Here is a 19,371-nt window from a genome sequence, read left to right on the forward strand (position 1 = left end):
AGGAGTGCAGGAGCTGCAGCTCCCGTGCATCTACAATTTCCAGGAACTGGGTGATGGAGCTGCCGTTGGACATCTGCTGCCTCTGGGCATGGGGACCTCTCCCAGGAGAAAAAGTGACAAGTTATGGGGGACTTCTCCCAGCAAAACCAAAGCTGTTTCCCATCAACCATCCCCCCCCATCAGACAAAGAAACCCTTTTCTTTTTCTAGGAGACCTTCCTTGAGCTCTTAAAATGCAGAAAACTTAGAAATGGCTGTACTGGCTCAGACCAACTCCTGCAAGCCCCAGGTTCAGCCTCCAACAGAGCCAACACAAGACACTTAAACAAAAGCAGCAGAGCAAGACAAGCACCCTGCGATACTTTCCCAGCTTCCCTTCCTGAGCTGACCGGGATGTCCTTGAATTTAATATCCCCCAAAGGATTTATTTCACACGGTCTTGGGTTCTAGTTGTTCCTCAAGCCTGTGCAGACTTGCAGCATCCTCGCAGCACCATCACCCTCGGCAGCCACTCTTGGGACCTTGGAGATGACTGAAAAAGGGTCCAGACCTGGGGCTGTTGTAGCCAAAAATCTCAATAGCTTGGGCAGAAAAGGCTGGCTTAGATCCAAATTGGTTGAACGCTGCTCACAACGTGTTGGCCCCTGTTTGCCATCAGCGTGCAGGAGACAAGCACAAAATCGTGATTTCTGAAAGTATCTGAGTATGTTCTGGCACAGTCGTGTCCCAGCTGGGAAGCTCGGTTGGGAGTTTGGGGGTTGTTTTTTCTTGTGCACGTAAATTTTGGTTTTGTTGAAGCTAGTGGGATTTTCTGCAGAGATTTCAGCCTGCCTTTCCCAGTGACAACAACTGGCTTGGAGCTGAAAGTTGGATGGAGCAGTTTCTTGGACATGAATGCAGACAGGACTGAAATATTTTATAAATCCATCTTGGTTTGGTGGAAAACAAATGTCAGGAAAAGCAAGTAAATGCCTCCAAGAGGTATTAGACCAGCCCTGCCGTGGGGTAGCCTTGCAGCTCAGAACCAGACTCAGAAAGTCCATGTGGGTTTGAGGGAGAATAAAAATGGCATTTTTCTGTTCTTTTTTTTCTATATTTCCACCAGGATAGAGACGGAACTTCAAATCAGGCCCTTCTTGATCATAATCCAGATGTTTCCTGGGATATTCCCAGATCAGGGATCATTTTCCACCCTTCAAAGCGTGGCCAAACCCTTCAAATGAGGGAATTGTGGCAAATCCTCTGTTGTCATAATTCACAATCTGTTACAATGCAGTAGCATTAATCCTTAGGAAACTGAAAAGTCATAAAACTTACTTGAGCCCCAGTATTTATAAACAAGGTAATAGGAGCGGTACCTTTCTTGGAGGTCAAAAGGAGGATTGCAGCACCAGAAGCTAAGCATTGAGCTTTACAAATGAGGATTTGAGACCTAAAAGAGGGGGTTGGACCCTACAAATAAGGGTTTGGACCCTCAAAACGATGGGCTGGAATCCTAAAAATGACACTTTAGACCCTGGAAGGGAGGGGAATCTCTAGGTTCTGATCTGAGCAGGCTTTGGTGCCCAGGAACTCCACAAAATGCCGTTCTTTTCCTATCCCAAGTGACCACTGTCGAGGCGGGGCCTGGAATCATGGACCTCATCAACTGTGGACATTTGGTGGATGTTTTACAGGGGCAGTCCATGGGCTAAGGGAAGAAAAGGAACAGAGGAGGAGGAGGAGGAGGAGGAGGAGGAGGAAAATGAGAAACGGGATGCAGAAGAGGAGGAAGATTAAGAAGAGAACTTGGAAGAGGAGGAGGGGGAGGAAAATGGAGCAGAAGGAAAAGAGCAGGAAGACCAAAGCAGGGCAAGTAAGAAGTAGAGGAGGAGGAAAATAATTAAAAGGGGAAACCCCCCCCAGGAATAACAGGAAGAAAAGGGCAGCTAGCAGGAAAAAAAAGGAGGAGGAGGAAGAAACGCCCCCAGACTCCATTGTCAGCCCATCTGCCATCTGATCTCTGGTCCCAAGTGCTTGCTGGAGCCTGACTGTAAGGAGGGGAGCTCAGCCTCGACAGAGGTCACTCTAATCCTCCCTTTGTCCCTTTACTCTGCGCCTATGAAATTTCGCTGCCAGTGTTTGGCCCGCTTTTGGTGCTTGTCCTTTTGCTCTCAGTCGGCTACTCATGTGGTTAAAACTGCTTCATCAGCAGCAATGTCACAGCAGGCAAAAGGTTTGTGTCAGAGCAGGCAGCAGGTGACTGCTGACCATTTCACATTGGATGGTGAAGTCAGCAGCGGCGGCATCATTGTGATGTCACACTGGGTCTGTGACACAGGCCACGCAGGGGTACAAAAGGGGGCGTAGGGTGGTTGTTCCCACACTCTGGAGGAGCATCTCTGGGGTGAACACAGGGAAGAGCTTCCTACACGGCTGTTGCCACAAAGCAGTGAGGCGCTAGCATAAGGCAAAACAAGATGGACTTCTGGGATGGGATGAAGCCCATCTTCATGATGCCCAGCATCACCCCCAGAGGTACAAGCACCCACAGCCACTACAGGAGTGTTGTCAGGACTGAGAGTTGTGGCGTTGTGGGGGTGGGACGCAGGCAGAGCCAGCAGACAGAGAGTGTGACCTGGTTTTCCTTTGCTTTCCAGAGCAAACAGCCATCTGGGACGCAGTGGCCAGCTACATCCAACAACAGCTCTTGCTACACAAGGTAGAGTGACACCCGCATCTTCCTCATCCCCCTAGAGAAGCTGGGGGGATCCCGTGGCCGTGGAGCTTGGGCTGCAGTTGCTCCTTCCCTCCTCAAAAAGCAGGGAACTCCCCACAAAATCCCCACTGAGAGACAAAACAGGGCTCGGGCAAGGGTGGTGTCACCTCTGCTAGGTAGTCTTCTACTGCAAGGCTGATCCGTTGTTGGAGAACCCTGGATGCCCTTGAGTGGCTTCTGCCCCCAAGTCCCGCTTTTTCCAAGGAGGAAAAGGAAGGAGAGGACTCGGCATCTCCTCCCCAAAGCTCTCCCCACTGTCCCAGCTGGTGCCTCCAAAGAGCGGGAGGTGGCAGGGTCCGAGGTACCATCCCTGGGTGGAGCCATCCCCCAGCTCTTCCCTCTTCACCCTTCACGCCCTTCTTCTCTGCTCCAGGGGGTACGAATTCCCACCCTCGGCTCCTTTGACGTGGTCCCCGCACAGAAGCAGGTTGGGACAGAGATTGTCACTATCCAGAGGCCTGTGTTTCGCCTGTCCAGGACCCTCAGAGACATCCACAACCTCATGGACAACGAGGATGACCTGTCTGGTAGGACAACAACTGCATGGTGTGGGTGAAGATGGGAGTTATCACATCCCTTGGCGAGAAGCAAACTGGCCCCTCTGTGAAGCTGGTCCGCAAACAGGACACGCGCAGTAAGAATCCCTCGGGGAGGGCTGCAGGGTGAGCGCCTTCATCCCTCTCGTGTGGTTTTTCCAGACAATAAGGTGTTGGAGCCTGTGAAATATGCCAAGGTGGCCACGGATGCCCACGTGTCCCGGTGCAAAGTGGAGGGATGCATCCTAGGCACCATGTCCCTCCTGACTCACTGCCTGGCGAAGGGGAAGAGCATTGCACTTGTCCTGAGAGATGTTGGGGTGCTCCTCATTGAAGACAGGATGGTGCAAATGAGATTCTACTATGATTTCCTGGAAGAGATATCTGGGAGGACAAACCTCAGAATGGCTGCGCTCATAGTGAGTGTTTTGGATTCCCTGTGGCTCCAGCGGCTCATGCCGCCCTGAACTCCTCCGTGATTGAGTGTCATGGTCACGTCGAGGATGTCCTGGCATCTCCGTGTTCCTCCATTGCAGTTTCCCCAGCTGCTGGACATGGTGGTGTCCCGGATGGTACCTGTTTCTTCCCTGACTCGCACCAGCCGTGTCATCATCTTTCCTGAGTGAGTCCTTCCCCCAAGTGACCACGGGGGTCCTGCTGTGGCTCTGCCCTGTTGTCATTCCTGCAAACGCTGGGATGGAGGAAGGATTTGAGGACACCGGGACACCTTTCCTGGGCGACCCCATTTCCTGGGATGCTCCCTGGGGATGGGGAATGGATGATTTGTGGGGGGAAAAAACACCTTTTACAATGGTGCCAAGCTCTGGCTGGGAGCAGAGCAAAAAGGGCTGGTGGTGCCTTTGGTCATGCCACTGTCACCTCTTTGTCACCAGGTTTGAACTGGAGTTTGTGCCCAAATCTCAGTCCAGGCACCCTCTCAAGGTCTTGAGGCGTGCCCTTGGTGAGGACATGTGGAAGAAAGAAGAGGATTTGCCACCCATCAGGCAACACACAAAAGGTAAGGCAGTTCCCGGCTCTTTTCCGTAGCATGGGCAAGCGGCTTCCGGTAGGAAAATCCACAGCAATGACGGTCAAATGCTTGCACCAAAGCTTTGTGCCACATTGGCACGGCCTCTTCTCCCAAGCTTGGCTTTGGGAGTGGGCCAGGATGCTCGGATTCTTGGGAATGACTTAACATTCCCTCTCCAAAAGAGGCTTGCCTACATCACCCACCTCCCCTTTTTCCTAACCCCGGCGCTACCAGTGCCTTCGCCGAGGAGCCCGGTGAGCGCTGGTTGCTGGGGAAAAGGAACTTGGTGCACGCTCAAGGCGTCAAGTTCTACCACCTGAGACTTTGTAGACCCTTCATGGCGGGCCACTGATCCAACGGGCACGCTGCCTCGACTCCACACATGCACTCATGCAGATATTTTCCCTTTTTGCTCAACCCTAGGATCCCCCAAGCAGAATCTCAGGCAGGATCTTGATAGATTAATTTATTACAGCCGGCATAACCCGTACCGCTTCAAGGAGGACTTGCGTTTCTTAGAAACGAGGGGAGGAATATTGCACGTAGTTTTGACTTGCTCGGGATTTATCAGAGCCTGTCCTTCTCTCGGTGTAAACCTCCTTCCAAGCCAGCCATAACTTGGTGGGAGATGCACGGTGTCTGCTAGTACAGCCTGTATGCAGACAGCTCCTAGGACACATCTTTAGTTTTACTGGCCAGCACCGAGTAATCCATGTCCCGAATGAGAGCAGATTTGCCTGCTAATTCTACACCTTTTATTTCCAAGAACCCTTGAAAAAATAGTAGGGGAATAAGCAAATCCCCAGAGCGATGGAGCACAAGTTAATCATCATCCTTTCCACGTGAAAGCAGACAGGGGTTCACCCGCTTTCCTCAAGCCTTATGCTGATAAAAGCAGCTGTCTCGAAGCCTCCTTTTGTCCAAGTAGGGAAAAATGTGGGTGTAAATCCAAAGATTTTAGCTTTCACAGCTTGCAGCCAAGGCTTCCCAGCTGCTAACGCCAAGTTATGCTAAGTGATTCACATCACTTTTGCTGGTATTGGGGAGGCAGTGGATAGAGCAGAACGGCTGCCTTGGATGTTTTGGGATGAGATGTGAGCACCGCTCCATGTCCCTGGGACTGGGAGCATCACGGTGATGCTCTTCTTGACGAGGTTTCTCCTTCCCATTTGCAGCGGGACTTCCTGAAGTGCCTTTGCCTGCTGATTCCAGCTCGGTTACTAACAAACAGGAGGAAGTCCACAATAAGGCGGCGATGAATAAGAGGACGAAGCGCCAGGCTAGGTGAGTCTGGGGGCTCAGGACTGAGCATCTGCATCGGGTTACTTGCCGACCCGGTGAGAGCCCCAAACCCTCACTGGGTTCATCACTGCCTGACAGCAGCACAGGGCAGTGCGATGGGGCTAGGGGAGCCCCCATTTCAAAGGGGGGGGGGGTGTCCTCCTCCCCTTCATGAGAGCACAGGTGTGGCCTGGGGACATGGGGACAGCTGTGTGTCAGCTGAGGGTGCTGGCTTGGGGAGGGCATTTCCCCTCCTGAGCTGCCGGAGGCTGCGCCAAGAGGCACATGGCTTGCAGGGCAGGATGTAGCCCCGAAGCCATCATGGCCTCGGGCAAAGTCCTTGTGTTATGTCCTTCCAGGCAGCTGCCAGGGATCCCAGGGGCCGTGTCTGGAAAAAAGTTGCTGGTGAGCGGCCAATCCAAAGGCAAACCTGCAGCCAAAGGCCAAGCAGCAAAGCCGAACCAAACACAAGCAGCAAGACTGCAGAGTTACAAGCAAAGACAAGGAGAAAAAATATACCCTGTTGGAAGCAAATTCAACACTGAAACAAATTCATCAATGAGCCCGGAAGCCTGGATGCCCAAGGAGATCACCTACAAGGTCATGACTCCGCTGCCAACAAGAGACGAGGCAGCACAATTACTACAATCAAGACCTGAAAGGTTCTGGTCGGTGCTGAAAGACCCACAGTATACAGTCTTAGCGGGATACAACTTCACAATTCCCCACGTGATGCCCTATATGTTTTAAGGGTCTGGGCTGACACAACACCACGCATTTGAAGACCAGACTGGTGATCTCCAGGATGGAGCGATCAGGGTTTGGAGGTGCTCAGAGCACCCACCGAGGTGGCAGAAAGGTCTACATGCGGACAAAGAGCTTCCAGAACATGGCGGTACTGTTCGAGAAGAGCCTCTCTTCTTTTGCAGAAATCTCTCTGTCTTCAGGACGCAGGGAGCTGTGAAAAGAGACAAACAAAACGGCAAAGCTGTGAAATAGCACTGAGTTTTTTCATTGTTCGCAGCAACCGTTCACCTCTGTGATAAGAAAGGAGCAACAGACCTCAGTGCCCTTGGGGTGACCTTGCAAGCTGGAAAGCCCCTGGCTCACGGACAAGGGGGTGACGGTGCCCTGAAAAGGGCTGAGGAAAACGGTCACCTATTTTTTTTTTTTTTACGCGTGGTCAAAGCTGCTTTTGAGCCCTTTGACCTTCGTGTCCCCAGTGAGCCCCTCACTTCCCCACCGCCACCCAGAGTCACTTGAATTTGGGGTGCTGCGGTTAAAATTTATTACATTGATTACTGCTTCTGAAAAAGCCTTTGTTTTTAATCAGGGCTCGCTTCACTTGGGAGCTCAGGGAGCTCAAGGACAACTAATGAGTAGGTGGGTTTTGTCCTGAGACCCCCAAACAAGCAAGATGTGAGCAGGAACATCCAGACAATACAGTGTGCAGCTGTGTCATGGCGGTAACTCTGTCACGCCTGGCCAACGTCCTGGCATGTGTGAACTTTGCAGATCATGACACAGCGCACACCTGCACTTTGCATAAAATTAAATGTTATACATATAGCAGGTGTGTAAACTATTTTTGTTTTTCACCGACTATAAAGGTGGGCATGCTGCGAGACGGGGCAGAACCCTCACATATGCGTAGACGCGCCTGCTAGGAATTTTTTAACCATTCCTGAGAGGCTCCTGGCACCAGCTGCAACGGGACTCCCAGCCAAAGGTGGGGGGGGGGGGGGCTGGACAATGTTTAGGCCGGAATCAGTGAAGGATCCTATTCTTAGTCTCGTTAACACTTTGCAGGACTGATTCGATGAGCGACCCCCGGTAGGGCAGTGCTCTTCTGTTGTTGAGGGTGTGCTGCGCTGGCCAGGGCTGCTCACAGGTCTAGGTGACCCTGAGAACGTGTCTGGAGACTTCCCATCACTGCAAAGTGAACAGTAATTTTAAACTGCAGAATGAAACGTCCTGTTAAAAGCATCCTGGAAAAGGGATATTCAAAATATCAGAATGGATTTCTAATAGAAAATGGGCGATGCTCCGTCACATTGATCACTGTGGTGAGGGATGTGCAAGTGGGGAAATCCTCACCTACTGTTTGTTTAAAACAGGCGAGCAAATGAACTAAGCAGGAATCATCTGCCATGACGCAATCATCACCTTTGTGTCTGGAGCTAGAAACCCCTGCAGAGGGGAAACTGGCCCCCCAAAAACATTGAGAGTCCTCCTTCAGCTACACTCCTTTTGTCTCAGCACACAAAACTGTGCACAGCTGAAAATCCTTACTCTGAACAGGTTGGGAGGCTGTAGGCAGAGAAATGAATGCGAATTCCAGCTCTGCTCTTTCCATTTTCTGGCCAGGAAAACGATTAAAAGGGATTATTTATGAATACAAGCCAACTCTGACAAATTATTTCAAGTCATGCCTGATCGCCTGGCTCGGAGGTCTCGCTGGCTTCCCCTGGCCATGAGGATGCCAAGGAATGGGCATCCCACTCCCCTTCAAATGAACACAAAGGTTCTGCAAATCAAACGTCACTGATTCAGTGCAATTTAATTACTGTCAGCGTCAAGGAGAACAACTGGGGGTGGAGGGCAGGTTTTGGGGGTGTTGGGAATGGAGGCTTGGCAGGCTGTAATTTGCCTTCAGATGGGAACATCCAGTGACTATGGTGACATGTTGCAAAGATGGAGCATCACATCATGGGGATGGATGTATCCTCCCACCCTCTTGGATGGCCCCAGCCCTTGGGCTGCCCCCAACATGCAGCCCCCTCGCCCACTTGGAAAGCAGCTTTGTCATTGCTGATACTGCTCCCCCCTGCCATGTCACCTTCACTTGCTGCTGCAAAGAGCATCCTTCATCCTGCTGCCCTAATCCTGCTGCCCAAAAAGGACAGGGCGGGGGAGTCTTTGATCCCACCAGCTGCTCTGCTGAGGGGGCATCTCTTGTCCCTCATTGCTGTAGCTATTGTCCCAAATGGCCTCTGCTCGGGGAAAACTGAGCTGAGAAGAACAAGCACAGCTTTTTATTTTTTTCTTCTTTTTTTTTTTTTTTTTCTTTTATTTATGCTGCGAGGCAGCCAGCCTCATCCAGGCCGGGAAGCTGTCAACATTTTAAAACAACGATCCTCTAACACCTTCCCTTTCACACACCCAGCCACCTACCTCCTGATTTTCTGGTGTCCCACACAGAACTGGCCAGGGATTTGGGGAGAGTGGTGGAGATGGAGCCCAGGTAGAGGAGGGAGAGGGTGAGGAGGAGGAAGTACATGGGGGTGTGGAGGTGGTGGTTGCACTCTGCAGCACTGATAATGAGGCCATTGTCCAGAAGAGCAGCCCATGAAGAGCCAGGAGTGCAGGAGCTGCAGCTCCCGTGCATCTACAATTTCCAGGAACTGGGTGATGGAGCTGCCGTTGGACATCTGCTGCCTCTGGGCATGGGGACCTCTCCCAGGAGAAAAAGTGACAAGTTATGGGGGACTTCTCCCAGCAAAACCAAAGCTGTTTCCCATCAACCATCCCCCCCCATCAGACAAAGAAACCCTTTTCTTTTTCTAGGAGACCTTCCTTGAGCTCTTAAAATGCAGAAAACTTAGAAATGGCTGTACTGGCTCAGACCAACTCCTGCAAGCCCCAGGTTCAGCCTCCAACAGAGCCAACACAAGACACTTAAACAAAAGCAGCAGAGCAAGACAAGCACCCTGCGATACTTTCCCAGCTTCCCTTCCTGAGCTGACCGGGATGTCCTTGAATTTAATATCCCCCAAAGGATTTATTTCACACGGTCTTGGGTTCTAGTTGTTCCTCAAGCCTGTGCAGACTTGCAGCATCCTCGCAGCACCATCACCCTCGGCAGCCACTCTTGGGACCTTGGAGATGACTGAAAAAGGGTCCAGACCTGGGGCTGTTGTAGCCAAAAATCTCAATAGCTTGGGCAGAAAAGGCTGGCTTAGATCCAAATTGGTTGAACGCTGCTCACAACGTGTTGGCCCCTGTTTGCCATCAGCGTGCAGGAGACAAGCACAAAATCGTGATTTCTGAAAGTATCTGAGTATGTTCTGGCACAGTCGTGTCCCAGCTGGGAAGCTCGGTTGGGAGTTTGGGGGTTGTTTTTTCTTGTGCACGTAAATTTTGGTTTTGTTGAAGCTAGTGGGATTTTCTGCAGAGATTTCAGCCTGCCTTTCCCAGTGACAACAACTGGCTTGGAGCTGAAAGTTGGATGGAGCAGTTTCTTGGACATGAATGCAGACAGGACTGAAATATTTTATAAATCCATCTTGGTTTGGTGGAAAACAAATGTCAGGAAAAGCAAGTAAATGCCTCCAAGAGGTATTAGACCAGCCCTGCCGTGGGGTAGCCTTGCAGCTCAGAACCAGACTCAGAAAGTCCATGTGGGTTTGAGGGAGAATAAAAATGGCATTTTTCTGTTCTTTTTTTTCTATATTTCCACCAGGATAGAGACGGAACTTCAAATCAGGCCCTTCTTGATCATAATCCAGATGTTTCCTGGGATATTCCCAGATCAGGGATCATTTTCCACCCTTCAAAGCGTGGCCAAACCCTTCAAATGAGGGAATTGTGGCAAATCCTCTGTTGTCATAATTCACAATCTGTTACAATGCAGTAGCATTAATCCTTAGGAAACTGAAAAGTCATAAAACTTACTTGAGCCCCAGTATTTATAAACAAGGTAATAGGAGCGGTACCTTTCTTGGAGGTCAAAAGGAGGATTGCAGCACCAGAAGCTAAGCATTGAGCTTTACAAATGAGGATTTGAGACCTAAAAGAGGGGGTTGGACCCTACAAATAAGGGTTTGGACCCTCAAAACGATGGGCTGGAATCCTAAAAATGACACTTTAGACCCTGGAAGGGAGGGGAATCTCTAGGTTCTGATCTGAGCAGGCTTTGGTGCCCAGGAACTCCACAAAATGCCCTTCTTTTCCTATCCCAAGTGACCACTGTCGAGGCGGGGCCTGGAATCATGGACCTCATCAACTGTGGACATTTGGTGGATGTTTTACAGGGGCAGTCCATGGGCTAAGGGAAGAAAAGGAACAGAGGAGGAGGAGGAGGAGGAGGAGGAGGAGGAAAATGAGAAACGGGATGCAGAAGAGGAGGAAGATTAAGAAGAGAACTTGGAAGAGGAGGAGGGGGAGGAAAATGGAGCAGAAGGAAAAGAGCAGGAAGACCAAAGCAGGGCAAGTAAGAAGTAGAGGAGGAGGAAAATAATTAAAAGGGGAAACCCCCCCCAGGAATAACAGGAAGAAAAGGGCAGCTAGCAGGAAAAAAAAGGAGGAGGAGGAAGAAACGCCCCCAGACTCCATTGTCAGCCCATCTGCCATCTGATCTCTGGTCCCAAGTGCTTGCTGGAGCCTGACTGTAAGGAGGGGAGCTCAGCCTCGACAGAGGTCACTCTAATCCTCCCTTTGTCCCTTTACTCTGCGCCTATGAAATTTCGCTGCCAGTGTTTGGCCCGCTTTTGGTGCTTGTCCTTTTGCTCTCAGTCGGCTACTCATGTGGTTAAAACTGCTTCATCAGCAGCAATGTCACAGCAGGCAAAAGGTTTGTGTCAGAGCAGGCAGCAGGTGACTGCTGACCATTTCACATTGGATGGTGAAGTCAGCAGCGGCGGCATCATTGTGATGTCACACCGGGTCTGTGACACAGGCCACGCAGGGGTACAAAAGGGGGCGTAGGGTGGTTGTTCCCACACTCTGGAGGAGCATCTCTGGGGTGAACACAGGGAAGAGCTTCCTACACGGCTGTTGCCACAAAGCAGTGAGGCGCTAGCATAAGGCAAAACAAGATGGACTTCTGGGATGGGATGAAGCCCATCTTCATGATGCCCAGCATCACCCCCAGAGGTACAAGCACCCACAGCCACTACAGGAGTGTTGTCAGGACTGAGAGTTGTGGCGTTGTGGGGGTGGGACGCAGGCAGAGCCAGCAGACAGAGAGTGTGACCTGGTTTTCCTTTGCTTTCCAGAGCAAACAGCCATCTGGGACGCAGTGGCCAGCTACATCCAACAACAGCTCTTGCTACACAAGGTAGAGTGACACCCGCATCTTCCTCATCCCCCTAGAGAAGCTGGGGGGATCCCGTGGCCGTGGAGCTTGGGCTGCAGTTGCTCCTTCCCTCCTCAAAAAGCAGGGAACTCCCCACAAAATCCCCACTGAGAGACAAAACAGGGCTCGGGCAAGGGTGGTGTCACCTCTGCTAGGTAGTCTTCTACTGCAAGGCTGATCCGTTGTTGGAGAACCCTGGATGCCCTTGAGTGGCTTCTGCCCCCAAGTCCCGCTTTTTCCAAGGAGGAAAAGGAAGGGGAGGACTCGGCATCTCCTCCCCAAAGCTCTCCCCACTGTCCCAGCTGGTGCCTCCAAAGAGCGGGAGGTGGCAGGGTCCGAGGTACCATCCCTGGGTGGAGCCATCCCCCAGCTCTTCCCTCTTCACCCTTCACGCCCTTCTTCTCTGCTCCAGGGGGTACGAATTCCCACCCTTGGCTCCTTTGACGTGGTCCCCGCACAGAAGCAGGTTGGGACAGAGATTGTCACTATCCAGAGGCCTGTGTTTCGCCTGTCCAGGACCCTCAGAGACATCCACAACCTCATGGACAACGAGGATGACCTGTCTGGTAGGACAACAACTGCATGGTGTGGGTGAAGATGGGAGTTATCACATCCCTTGGCGAGAAGCAAACTGGCCCCTCTGTGAAGCTGGTCCGCAAACAGGACACGCGCAGTAAGAATCCCTCGGGGAGGGCTGCAGGGTGAGCGCCTTCATCCCTCTCGTGTGGTTTTTCCAGACAATAAGGTGTTGGAGCCTGTGAAATATGCCAAGGTGGCCACGGATGCCCACGTGTCCCGGTGCAAAGTGGAGGGATGCATCCTAGGCACCATGTCCCTCCTGTCTCACTGCCTGGCGAAGGGGAAGAGCATTGCACTTGTCCTGAGAGATGTTGGGGTGCTCCTCATTGAAGACAGGATGGTGCAAATGAGATTCTACTATGATTTCCTGGAAGAGATATCTGGGAAGACAAACCTCAGAATGGCTGCACTCATAGTGAGTGTTTTGGATTCCCTGTGGCTCCAGCGGCTCATGCCGCCCTGAACTCCTCCGTGATTGAGTGTCATGGTCACGTCGAGGATGTCCTGGCATCTCCGTGTTCCTCCATTGCAGTTTCCCCAGCTGCTGGACATGGTGGTGTCCCGGATGGTACCTGTTTCTTCCCTGACTCGCACCAGCCGTGTCATCATCTTTCCTGAGTGAGTCCTTCCCCCAAGTGACCACGGGGGTCCTGCTGTGGCTCTGCCCTGTTGTCATTCCTGCAAACGCTGGGATGGAGGAAGGATTTGAGGACACCGGGACACCTTTCCTGGGCGACCCCATTTCCTGGGATGCTCCCTGGGGATGGGGAATGGATGATTTGTGGGGGGAAAAAACACCTTTTACAATGGTGCCAAGCTCTGGCTGGGAGCAGAGCAAAAAGGGCTGGTGGTGCCTTTGGTCATGCCACTGTCACCTCTTTGTCACCAGGTTTGAACTGGAGTTTGTGCCCAAATCTCAGTCCAGGCACCCTCTCAAGGTCTTGAGGCGTGCCCTTGGTGAGGACATGTGGAAGAAAGAAGAGGATTTGCCACCCATCAGGCAACACTCAAAAGGTAAGGCAGTTCCCGGCTCTTTTCCGTAGCATGGGCAAGCGGCTTCCGGTAGGAAAATCCACAGCAATGATGGTCAAATGCTTGCACCAAAGCTTCGTGCCACATTGGCACGGCCTCTTCTCCCAAGCTTGGCTTTGGGAGTGGGCCAGGATGCTCGGATTCTTGGAAATGACCTAACATTCCCTCTCCAAAAGAGGCTTGCCTACATCACCCACCTCCCCTTTTTCCAAACCCCGGCGCTACCAGTGCCTTCGCCGAGGAGCCCGGTGAGCGCTGGTTGCTGGGGAAAAGGAACTTGGTGCACGCTCAAGGCGTCAAGTTCTACCACCTGAGACTTTGTAGACCCTTCATGGCGGGCCACTGATCCAACGGGCACGCTGCCTCGACTCCACACATGCACTCATGCAGATATTTTCCCTTTTTGCTCAACCCTAGGATCCCCCAAGCAGAATCTCAGGCAGGATCTTGATAGATTAATTTATTACAGCCGGCATAACCCGTACCGCTTCAAGGAGGACTTGCGTTTCTTAGAAACGAGGGGAGGAATATTGCACGTAGTTTTGACTTGCTTGGGATTTATCAGAGCCTGTCCTTCTCTCGGTGTAAACCTCCTTCCAAGCCAGCCATAACTTGGTGGGAGATGCACGGTGTCTGCTAGTACAGCCTGTATGCAGACAGCTCCTAGGACACATCTTTAGTTTTACTGGCCAGCACCGAGTAATCCATGTCCCGAATGAGAGCAGATTTCCCTGCTAATTCTACACCTTTTATTTCCAAGAACCCTTGAAAAAATAGTAGGGGAATAAGCAAATCCCCAGAGCGATGGAGCACAGGTTAATCATCATCCTTTCCACGTGAAAGCAGACAGGGGTTCACCCGCTTTCCTCAAGCCTTATGCTGATAAAAGCAGCTGTCTCGAGGCCTCCTTTTGTCCAAGTAGGGAAAAATGTGGGTGTAAATCCAAAGATTTTAGCTTTCACAGCTTTCAGCCAAGGCTTCCCAGCTGCTAACGCCAAGTTATGCTAAGTGATTCACATCACCTTTGCTGGTATTGGGGAGGCAGTGGATAGAGCAGAACGGCTGCCTTGGATGTTTTGGGATGAGATGTGAGCACCGCTCCATGTCCCTGGGACTGGGAGCATCACGGTGATGCTCTTCTTGACGAGGTTTCTCCTTCCCATTTGCAGCGGGACTTCCTGAAGTGCCTTTGCCTGCTGATTCCAGCTCGGTTACTAACAAACAGGAGGAAGTCCACAATAAGGCGGCGATGAATAAGAGGACGAAGCACCAAGCTAGGTGAGTCTGGGGGCTCAGGACTGAGCATCTGCATCGGGTTACTTGCCGACCCGGTGAGAGCCCCAAACCCTCACTGGGTTCATCACTGCCTGACAGCAGCACAGGGCAGTGCGATGGGGCTAGGGGAGCCCCCATTTCAAAGGGGGGGTGTGTCCTCCTCCCCTTCATGAGAGCACAGGTGTGGCCTGGGGACATGGGGACAGCTGTGTGTCAGCTGAGGGTGCCGGCTTGGGGAGGGCATTTCCCCTCCTGAGCTGCCGGAGGCTGCGCCAAGAGGCACATGGCTTGCAGGGCAGGATGTAGCCCCGAAGCCATCATGGCCTCGGGCAAAGTCCTTGTGTTATGTCCTTCCAGGCAGCTGCCAGGGATCCCAGGGGCCGTGTCTGGAAAAAAGTTGCTGGTGAGCGGCCAATCCAAAGGCAAACCTGCAGCCAAAGGCCAAGCAGCAAAGCCGAACCAAACACAAGCAGCAAGACTGCAGAGGCACAAGCAAAGACAAGGAGAAAAAATATACCCTGTTGGAAGCAAATTCAACACTGAAACAAATTCATCAATGAGCCCGGAAGCCTGGATGCCCAAGGAGATCACCTACAAGGCCATGACTCCGCTGCCAACAAGAGACGAGGCAGCACAATTACTACAATCAAGACCTGAAAGGTTCTGGTCGGTGCTGAAAGACCCACAGTATACAGTCTTAGCGGGATACAACTTCACAATTCCCCACGTGATGCCCTATATGTTTTAAGGGTCTGGGCTGACACAACACCACGCATTTGAAGACCAGACTGGTGATCTCCAGGATGGAGCGATCAGGGTTTGGAGGTGCTCAGAGCACCCACCGAGGTGGCAGAAAGGTCTACATGCGGACAAAGAGCTTCCAGAACATGGCGGTACTGTTCGAGAAGAGCCTCTCTTCTTTTGCAGAAATCTCTCTGTCTTCAGGACGCAGGGAGCTGTGAAAAGAGACAAACAAAACGGCAAAGCTGTGAAATAGCACTGAGTTTTTTCATTGTTCGCAGCAACCGTTCACCTCTGTGATAAGAAAGGAGCAACAGACCTCAGTGCCCTTGGGGTGACCTTGCAAGCTGGAAAGCCCCTGGCTCACGGACAAGGGGGTGACGGTGCCCTGAAAAGGGCTGAGGAAAACGGTCACCTATTTTTTTTTTTTTTACGCGTGGTCAAAGCTGCTTTTGAGCCCTTTGACCTTCGTGTCCCCAGTGAGCCCCTCACTTCCCCACCGCCACCCAGAGTCACTTGAATTTGGGGTGCTGCGGTTAAAATTTATTACATTGATTACTGCTTCTGAAAAAGCCTTTGTTTTTAATCAGGGCTCGCTTCACTTGGGAGCTCAGGGAGCTCAAGGACAACTAATGAGTAGGTGGGTTTTGTCCTGAGACCCCCAAACAAGCAAGATGTGAGCAGGAACATCCAGACAATACAGTGTGCAGCTGTGTCATGGCGGTAACTCTGTCGCGCCTGGCCAACGTCCTGGCATGTGTGAACTTTGCAGATCGTGACACAGCGCACACCTGCACTTTGCATAATATTAAACGTTATACATACAGCAGGTGTGTAAACTATTTCTGTTTTTCACCGACTATAAAGGTGGGCATGCTGCGAGACGGGGCAGAACCCTCACATATGGGTAGACGCGCCTGCTAGGAATTTTTTAACCATTCCTGAGAGGCTCCTGGCACCAGCTGCAACGGGACTCCCAGCCAAAGGTGTGGGGGGGGCTGGCCAATGTTTAGGCAGGAATCAGTGAAGGATCCTATTCTTAGTCTCATTAACACTTTGCAGGACTGATTCGATGCTTTGCTGCTCTTGCTCTTTGATCACATCGTGCATAATAAATAGTACTGTTTCCTTCTATCACATTGCCTGATATTTCCCCTTTTTATATTGTAATATAATAGGAATATAATAAAATAACCTGCATTTATTCTTACATTGGATTTGGAATTCATTTTGGCTGAGTATTCAGTCCGTCGGAAAAAGGGCAAGATGTGGGCCCAGGGGTTCTGCCTGCGCAGGGGTACGGGTCTCCTCGCATCTGTGTTGTGGAGGGTGGACGGTGAGTGCTGCAGTGAGCAGAGCCGAGGCTGTGCCCTCGTTGGGCCAGATGAGCCAAGAGCTTCGGGAACTGGCCCAGCACCCTCCTGCTCCCCAAGCCCATCACCCTGATCCTCCTGCAAGAGCTTGAGGCGGCCCCAGCATGGTACGGCTCGGGGGGGTGATGACAGACCTCCCCCGTGGACAGCATCAAGGATCTCCTGTTTATCGCTGGAGTACAGCACAGGGATAAAGATGGAGTCAGAGCGCAATCGGCCGGGTCACCATGGCAGCAAATGCAGGAATTTCCCAGTACTGGGCTGTTCTGCACACCGGGACATGCAGGCACAAGGGGGGCAGCAGGCAGGGAGCTGGGCACGTGACTCGCTGACCGTAAAAACGAGGGGACGGACCATGAGAGAGTCTTTTGCCTCGACAAAGATTTGAACCCTAAAAACAAAGCTTTGGGCCCTAGAAGAGGGGTTACACCCGTAACAATGGGGGTTTGAGCACCCAAGCGGCTTTGTGCCCTACAGGTGAGGGTTTCAAGGCTAAAAATGAAACTCTGGGCCCTAAAAGAGGCTTTGGTAACAAAAAGAGAGGGGGTTTGGCCCAGCATGTGAGCCTTTGGCCCACATTAAAATAAAGAGTGCGCAAAGTCAGCATGCGTGCTGGGCACGACTTATCCCCCGTGCATCCAGGGCTGGAAATAAAGACCGCCTGCTTTCGAACACTCAAAACCCGAGTATTAAAGAGATTTATCTCTGATTTTTTGGTATCAAACAGGTTATTTCTCCCCCTGGGCACGCCGCGTCACCTCCAGCAGCCATGGCGGCCCTTGTGCTCAGGTGGTTGTGGCGGGAGAGGCGTCCCTGCAGCGTCCTGGCATTTTGTCACTTGTATTTATCGCTGCGGTTCATTTGGGGCCCTTTGCTGCTGGTTTGGAGCAGCTTTGCTTCCGGGAGCGCAACTTCCTGAGGACTGAGGGGCGCGGCCGGGTGCTTGGCGGACTTCCGGCCCATCGAGGGTGCGCTCCGGACGACTGAGGGGAGCTTCCGGTGCGCTGGAGGACTTCCGGCCCATCGAGGGTGCGCTCCGGACGACTGAGGGGAGCTTCCGGTGCGCTGGAGGACTTCCGGCCCATCGAGGGTGCGCTCCGGACGACTGAGGGGAGCTTCCGGTGCGCTGGAGGACTTCCGGCGCATAGAGCGGCACGCCCGCTGTCGCGGGGGGCGCCGGTGTCGCTCGTGGCCGCTGCGGCAGCCGGCCTCGGCCTCGGCCTCGCTCCGTGCCCGAGAGGCCGCTGGGTGTGACAAGATCCCCCGGGAACCTCCCCCCCCCCCGCCCCCCCCTCCGTGCGGGGCCGGGCCGGGCAGCGGGGCCGTGGCAGGCGGCGGCGGGGAGGCCCTGGGGCTGTTACTGGCGGTCGGGAGCGGAGGGGAGGAGGGGGGGCAGGAGTGTTATAAATTGAGACCACAATAGATCATAATCCAATTAAAATTTTTATTAATTATAGCAAGTAGAATATGAGCAAAAACAGCGCTGGACGACAGGGGAGTCTGCGCTCCACCAACTGCCGTACTGAGCACTTCAAACAGTCCCTTTTTATACTTTTTTTTTCTTTTACTTTCGTGTTCATGAAGTAGTGGAGGTGTTGGCCCTTCATTCATACGCACAAGCGGCATCCTGGACACCTGTCGGTGATCTTATCTTTCACAAGCGGCATCCTGGACACCTGGCGGTGATCTTATCTTTTGCTGCCTAATCTTTACATTGGGCTTAACATAAATCTTAATAAACAATACCCTAGTCCATAGTTTTTTACAATTCCCCCTTTTTTTTTTTATCCTATTATTGTTTATTACACGCTTCTTTCATTCTCGGCACTGTGAACAAACCTTTTTCCGCAATCCCAACATTTATCATAACACTCACAAGGTAATACCTCACAATTACAATAGGCATAGTTTTCACGTGGCATAATGCATTTGCAACAATCTTCATCCTCATTAATAGATACACTCTTATATTTTGCCCTAGACCTCGTAGTTAAAATAAGCAATTTAGCTATGTCAAACCGTTCTCTAATAAAGTGTAAAATATAGCGTAATATACAAGGCCCAAATATAAGTCCCAGAATCAACATAATAAGTGGTCCTGCTAAAGCAGACAACAAAGTGGTTAGCCAAGGTGAGATATTAAACCAGTTTTCATACCATGACCTGCCCGCCTCACGATCTTTCTTACGTTGATCTAACCTTTTCCGGAGTTCAGACATGGTGTCCTGGACTACTCCCGTATGGTCAGCAAAAGAGCAACATTCTTCATTGAGAGCTACACATAACCCTCCTTCCTTTAAGAACAATAGATCTAATCCTCTTCTATTTTGCAGCACTACTTCTGATAGAGACTTTACTGAAGTGGCTAAATTTTGGATGGATTGTTCTATTTTTGCTAAATCCTCATCTACAGCCATCTGCAAACTTTGTAATTCCTGACCTTTTACTAGGGAGGCTATGCCTGTACCTGCTCCAACTCCGCCCGCTATCAGCGGTGTAGCTAGGGTTACCACTGTAATTGGCTCTCGTTTTTGTCTATTCAGGTCTCCTTCAAAGTGGCATAACACCTCCTCAGAGGTGTGATAGATCAGTCGAGGAACAATAATCACCTGTACGCAAAACTGAGATTGATTAAACACGTTTAGGGATAGGCAAGGCGTTATTCCGATGTCTGAACAAACCCATTTAGCT

The 19,371-nt window shown here is 51.6% G+C and overlaps 3 protein-coding genes across 6 annotated transcripts in view; all 3 read left to right on the forward strand.

The window, feature by feature from the left end:
• The first annotated feature begins 2,311 nt into the window (after window positions 1-2,311).
• LOC119148407 (coiled-coil domain-containing protein 81-like) lies at window positions 2,312-6,602 on the forward strand. Of its 4 annotated transcripts, XM_037388516.1 has the most exons (9): window positions 2,498-2,516; window positions 2,639-2,700; window positions 2,874-3,058; window positions 3,131-3,284; window positions 3,456-3,712; window positions 3,830-3,915; window positions 4,187-4,311; window positions 5,499-5,607; window positions 5,964-6,602. In XM_037388516.1, exons 3-9 carry the CDS (start codon window positions 2,918-2,920, stop codon window positions 6,352-6,354), a joined length of 1,263 nt encoding a protein of 420 aa, XP_037244413.1. In that variant the 5' UTR covers window positions 2,498-2,516; window positions 2,639-2,700; window positions 2,874-2,917; the 3' UTR covers window positions 6,355-6,602. The 4 variants fall into 4 exon arrangements, with proteins under 4 accessions (XP_037244415.1, XP_037244413.1, XP_037244412.1 ...); XM_037388518.1 differs by lacking the exon at window positions 2,874-3,058 and having other exon boundaries at window positions 2,312-2,516; XM_037388515.1 differs by lacking the exon at window positions 2,498-2,516 and having other exon boundaries at window positions 2,523-2,700.
• A 2,263-nt stretch (window positions 6,603-8,865) lies between these two features.
• LOC119148438 (zinc finger protein 271-like) overlaps window positions 8,866-19,371 on the forward strand; it is a 51,639-nt gene continuing 41,133 nt past the window's right edge. Inside the window, 1 exon segment of the mRNA XM_037388579.1 lies at window positions 8,866-8,878. The gene's annotated coding sequence lies outside the window, so the exon portion shown is untranslated.
• LOC119148290 (coiled-coil domain-containing protein 81-like) lies at window positions 10,757-15,528 on the forward strand. The gene is made up of 8 exons (XM_037388259.1): window positions 10,757-11,478; window positions 11,601-11,662; window positions 12,093-12,246; window positions 12,418-12,674; window positions 12,792-12,877; window positions 13,149-13,273; window positions 14,461-14,569; window positions 15,354-15,528. The coding sequence occupies exons 1-8, from the start codon at window positions 11,421-11,423 to the stop codon at window positions 15,526-15,528; spliced, it is 1,026 nt and encodes a 341-aa protein (XP_037244156.1). The 5' UTR covers window positions 10,757-11,420.

Source organism: Falco rusticolus, chromosome 5, assembly GCF_015220075.1.
Source record: "Falco rusticolus isolate bFalRus1 chromosome 5, bFalRus1.pri, whole genome shotgun sequence".
NCBI classification, from domain to species: Eukaryota; Metazoa; Chordata; class Aves; order Falconiformes; family Falconidae; genus Falco; species Falco rusticolus.

What these genes read in the sequence shown, in the direction of transcription:
- LOC119148407 (XM_037388516.1), top strand. Translation starts at nt 2,918, where the DNA reads ATGCCCTTGAGTGGCTTCTGCCCCCAAGTCCCGCTTTTTCCAAGGAGG. An exon ending in CAACGAGGATGACCTGTCTG is followed by an intron (nt 3,285 to 3,455) that starts GTAGGACAACAA and finishes TGGTTTTTCCAG; the next exon opens with ACAATAAGGTGTTGGAGCCT. An exon ending in TCAGAATGGCTGCGCTCATA is followed by an intron (nt 3,713 to 3,829) that starts GTGAGTGTTTTG and finishes CCTCCATTGCAG; the next exon opens with TTTCCCCAGCTGCTGGACAT.
- LOC119148290 (XM_037388259.1), top strand. Translation starts at nt 11,421, where the DNA reads ATGGACTTCTGGGATGGGATGAAGCCCATCTTCATGATGCCCAGCATC. An exon ending in TCAGAATGGCTGCACTCATA is followed by an intron (nt 12,675 to 12,791) that starts GTGAGTGTTTTG and finishes CCTCCATTGCAG; the next exon opens with TTTCCCCAGCTGCTGGACAT. An exon ending in AGGACGAAGCACCAAGCTAG is followed by an intron (nt 14,570 to 15,353) that starts GTGAGTCTGGGG and finishes TTTGAAGACCAG; the next exon opens with ACTGGTGATCTCCAGGATGG.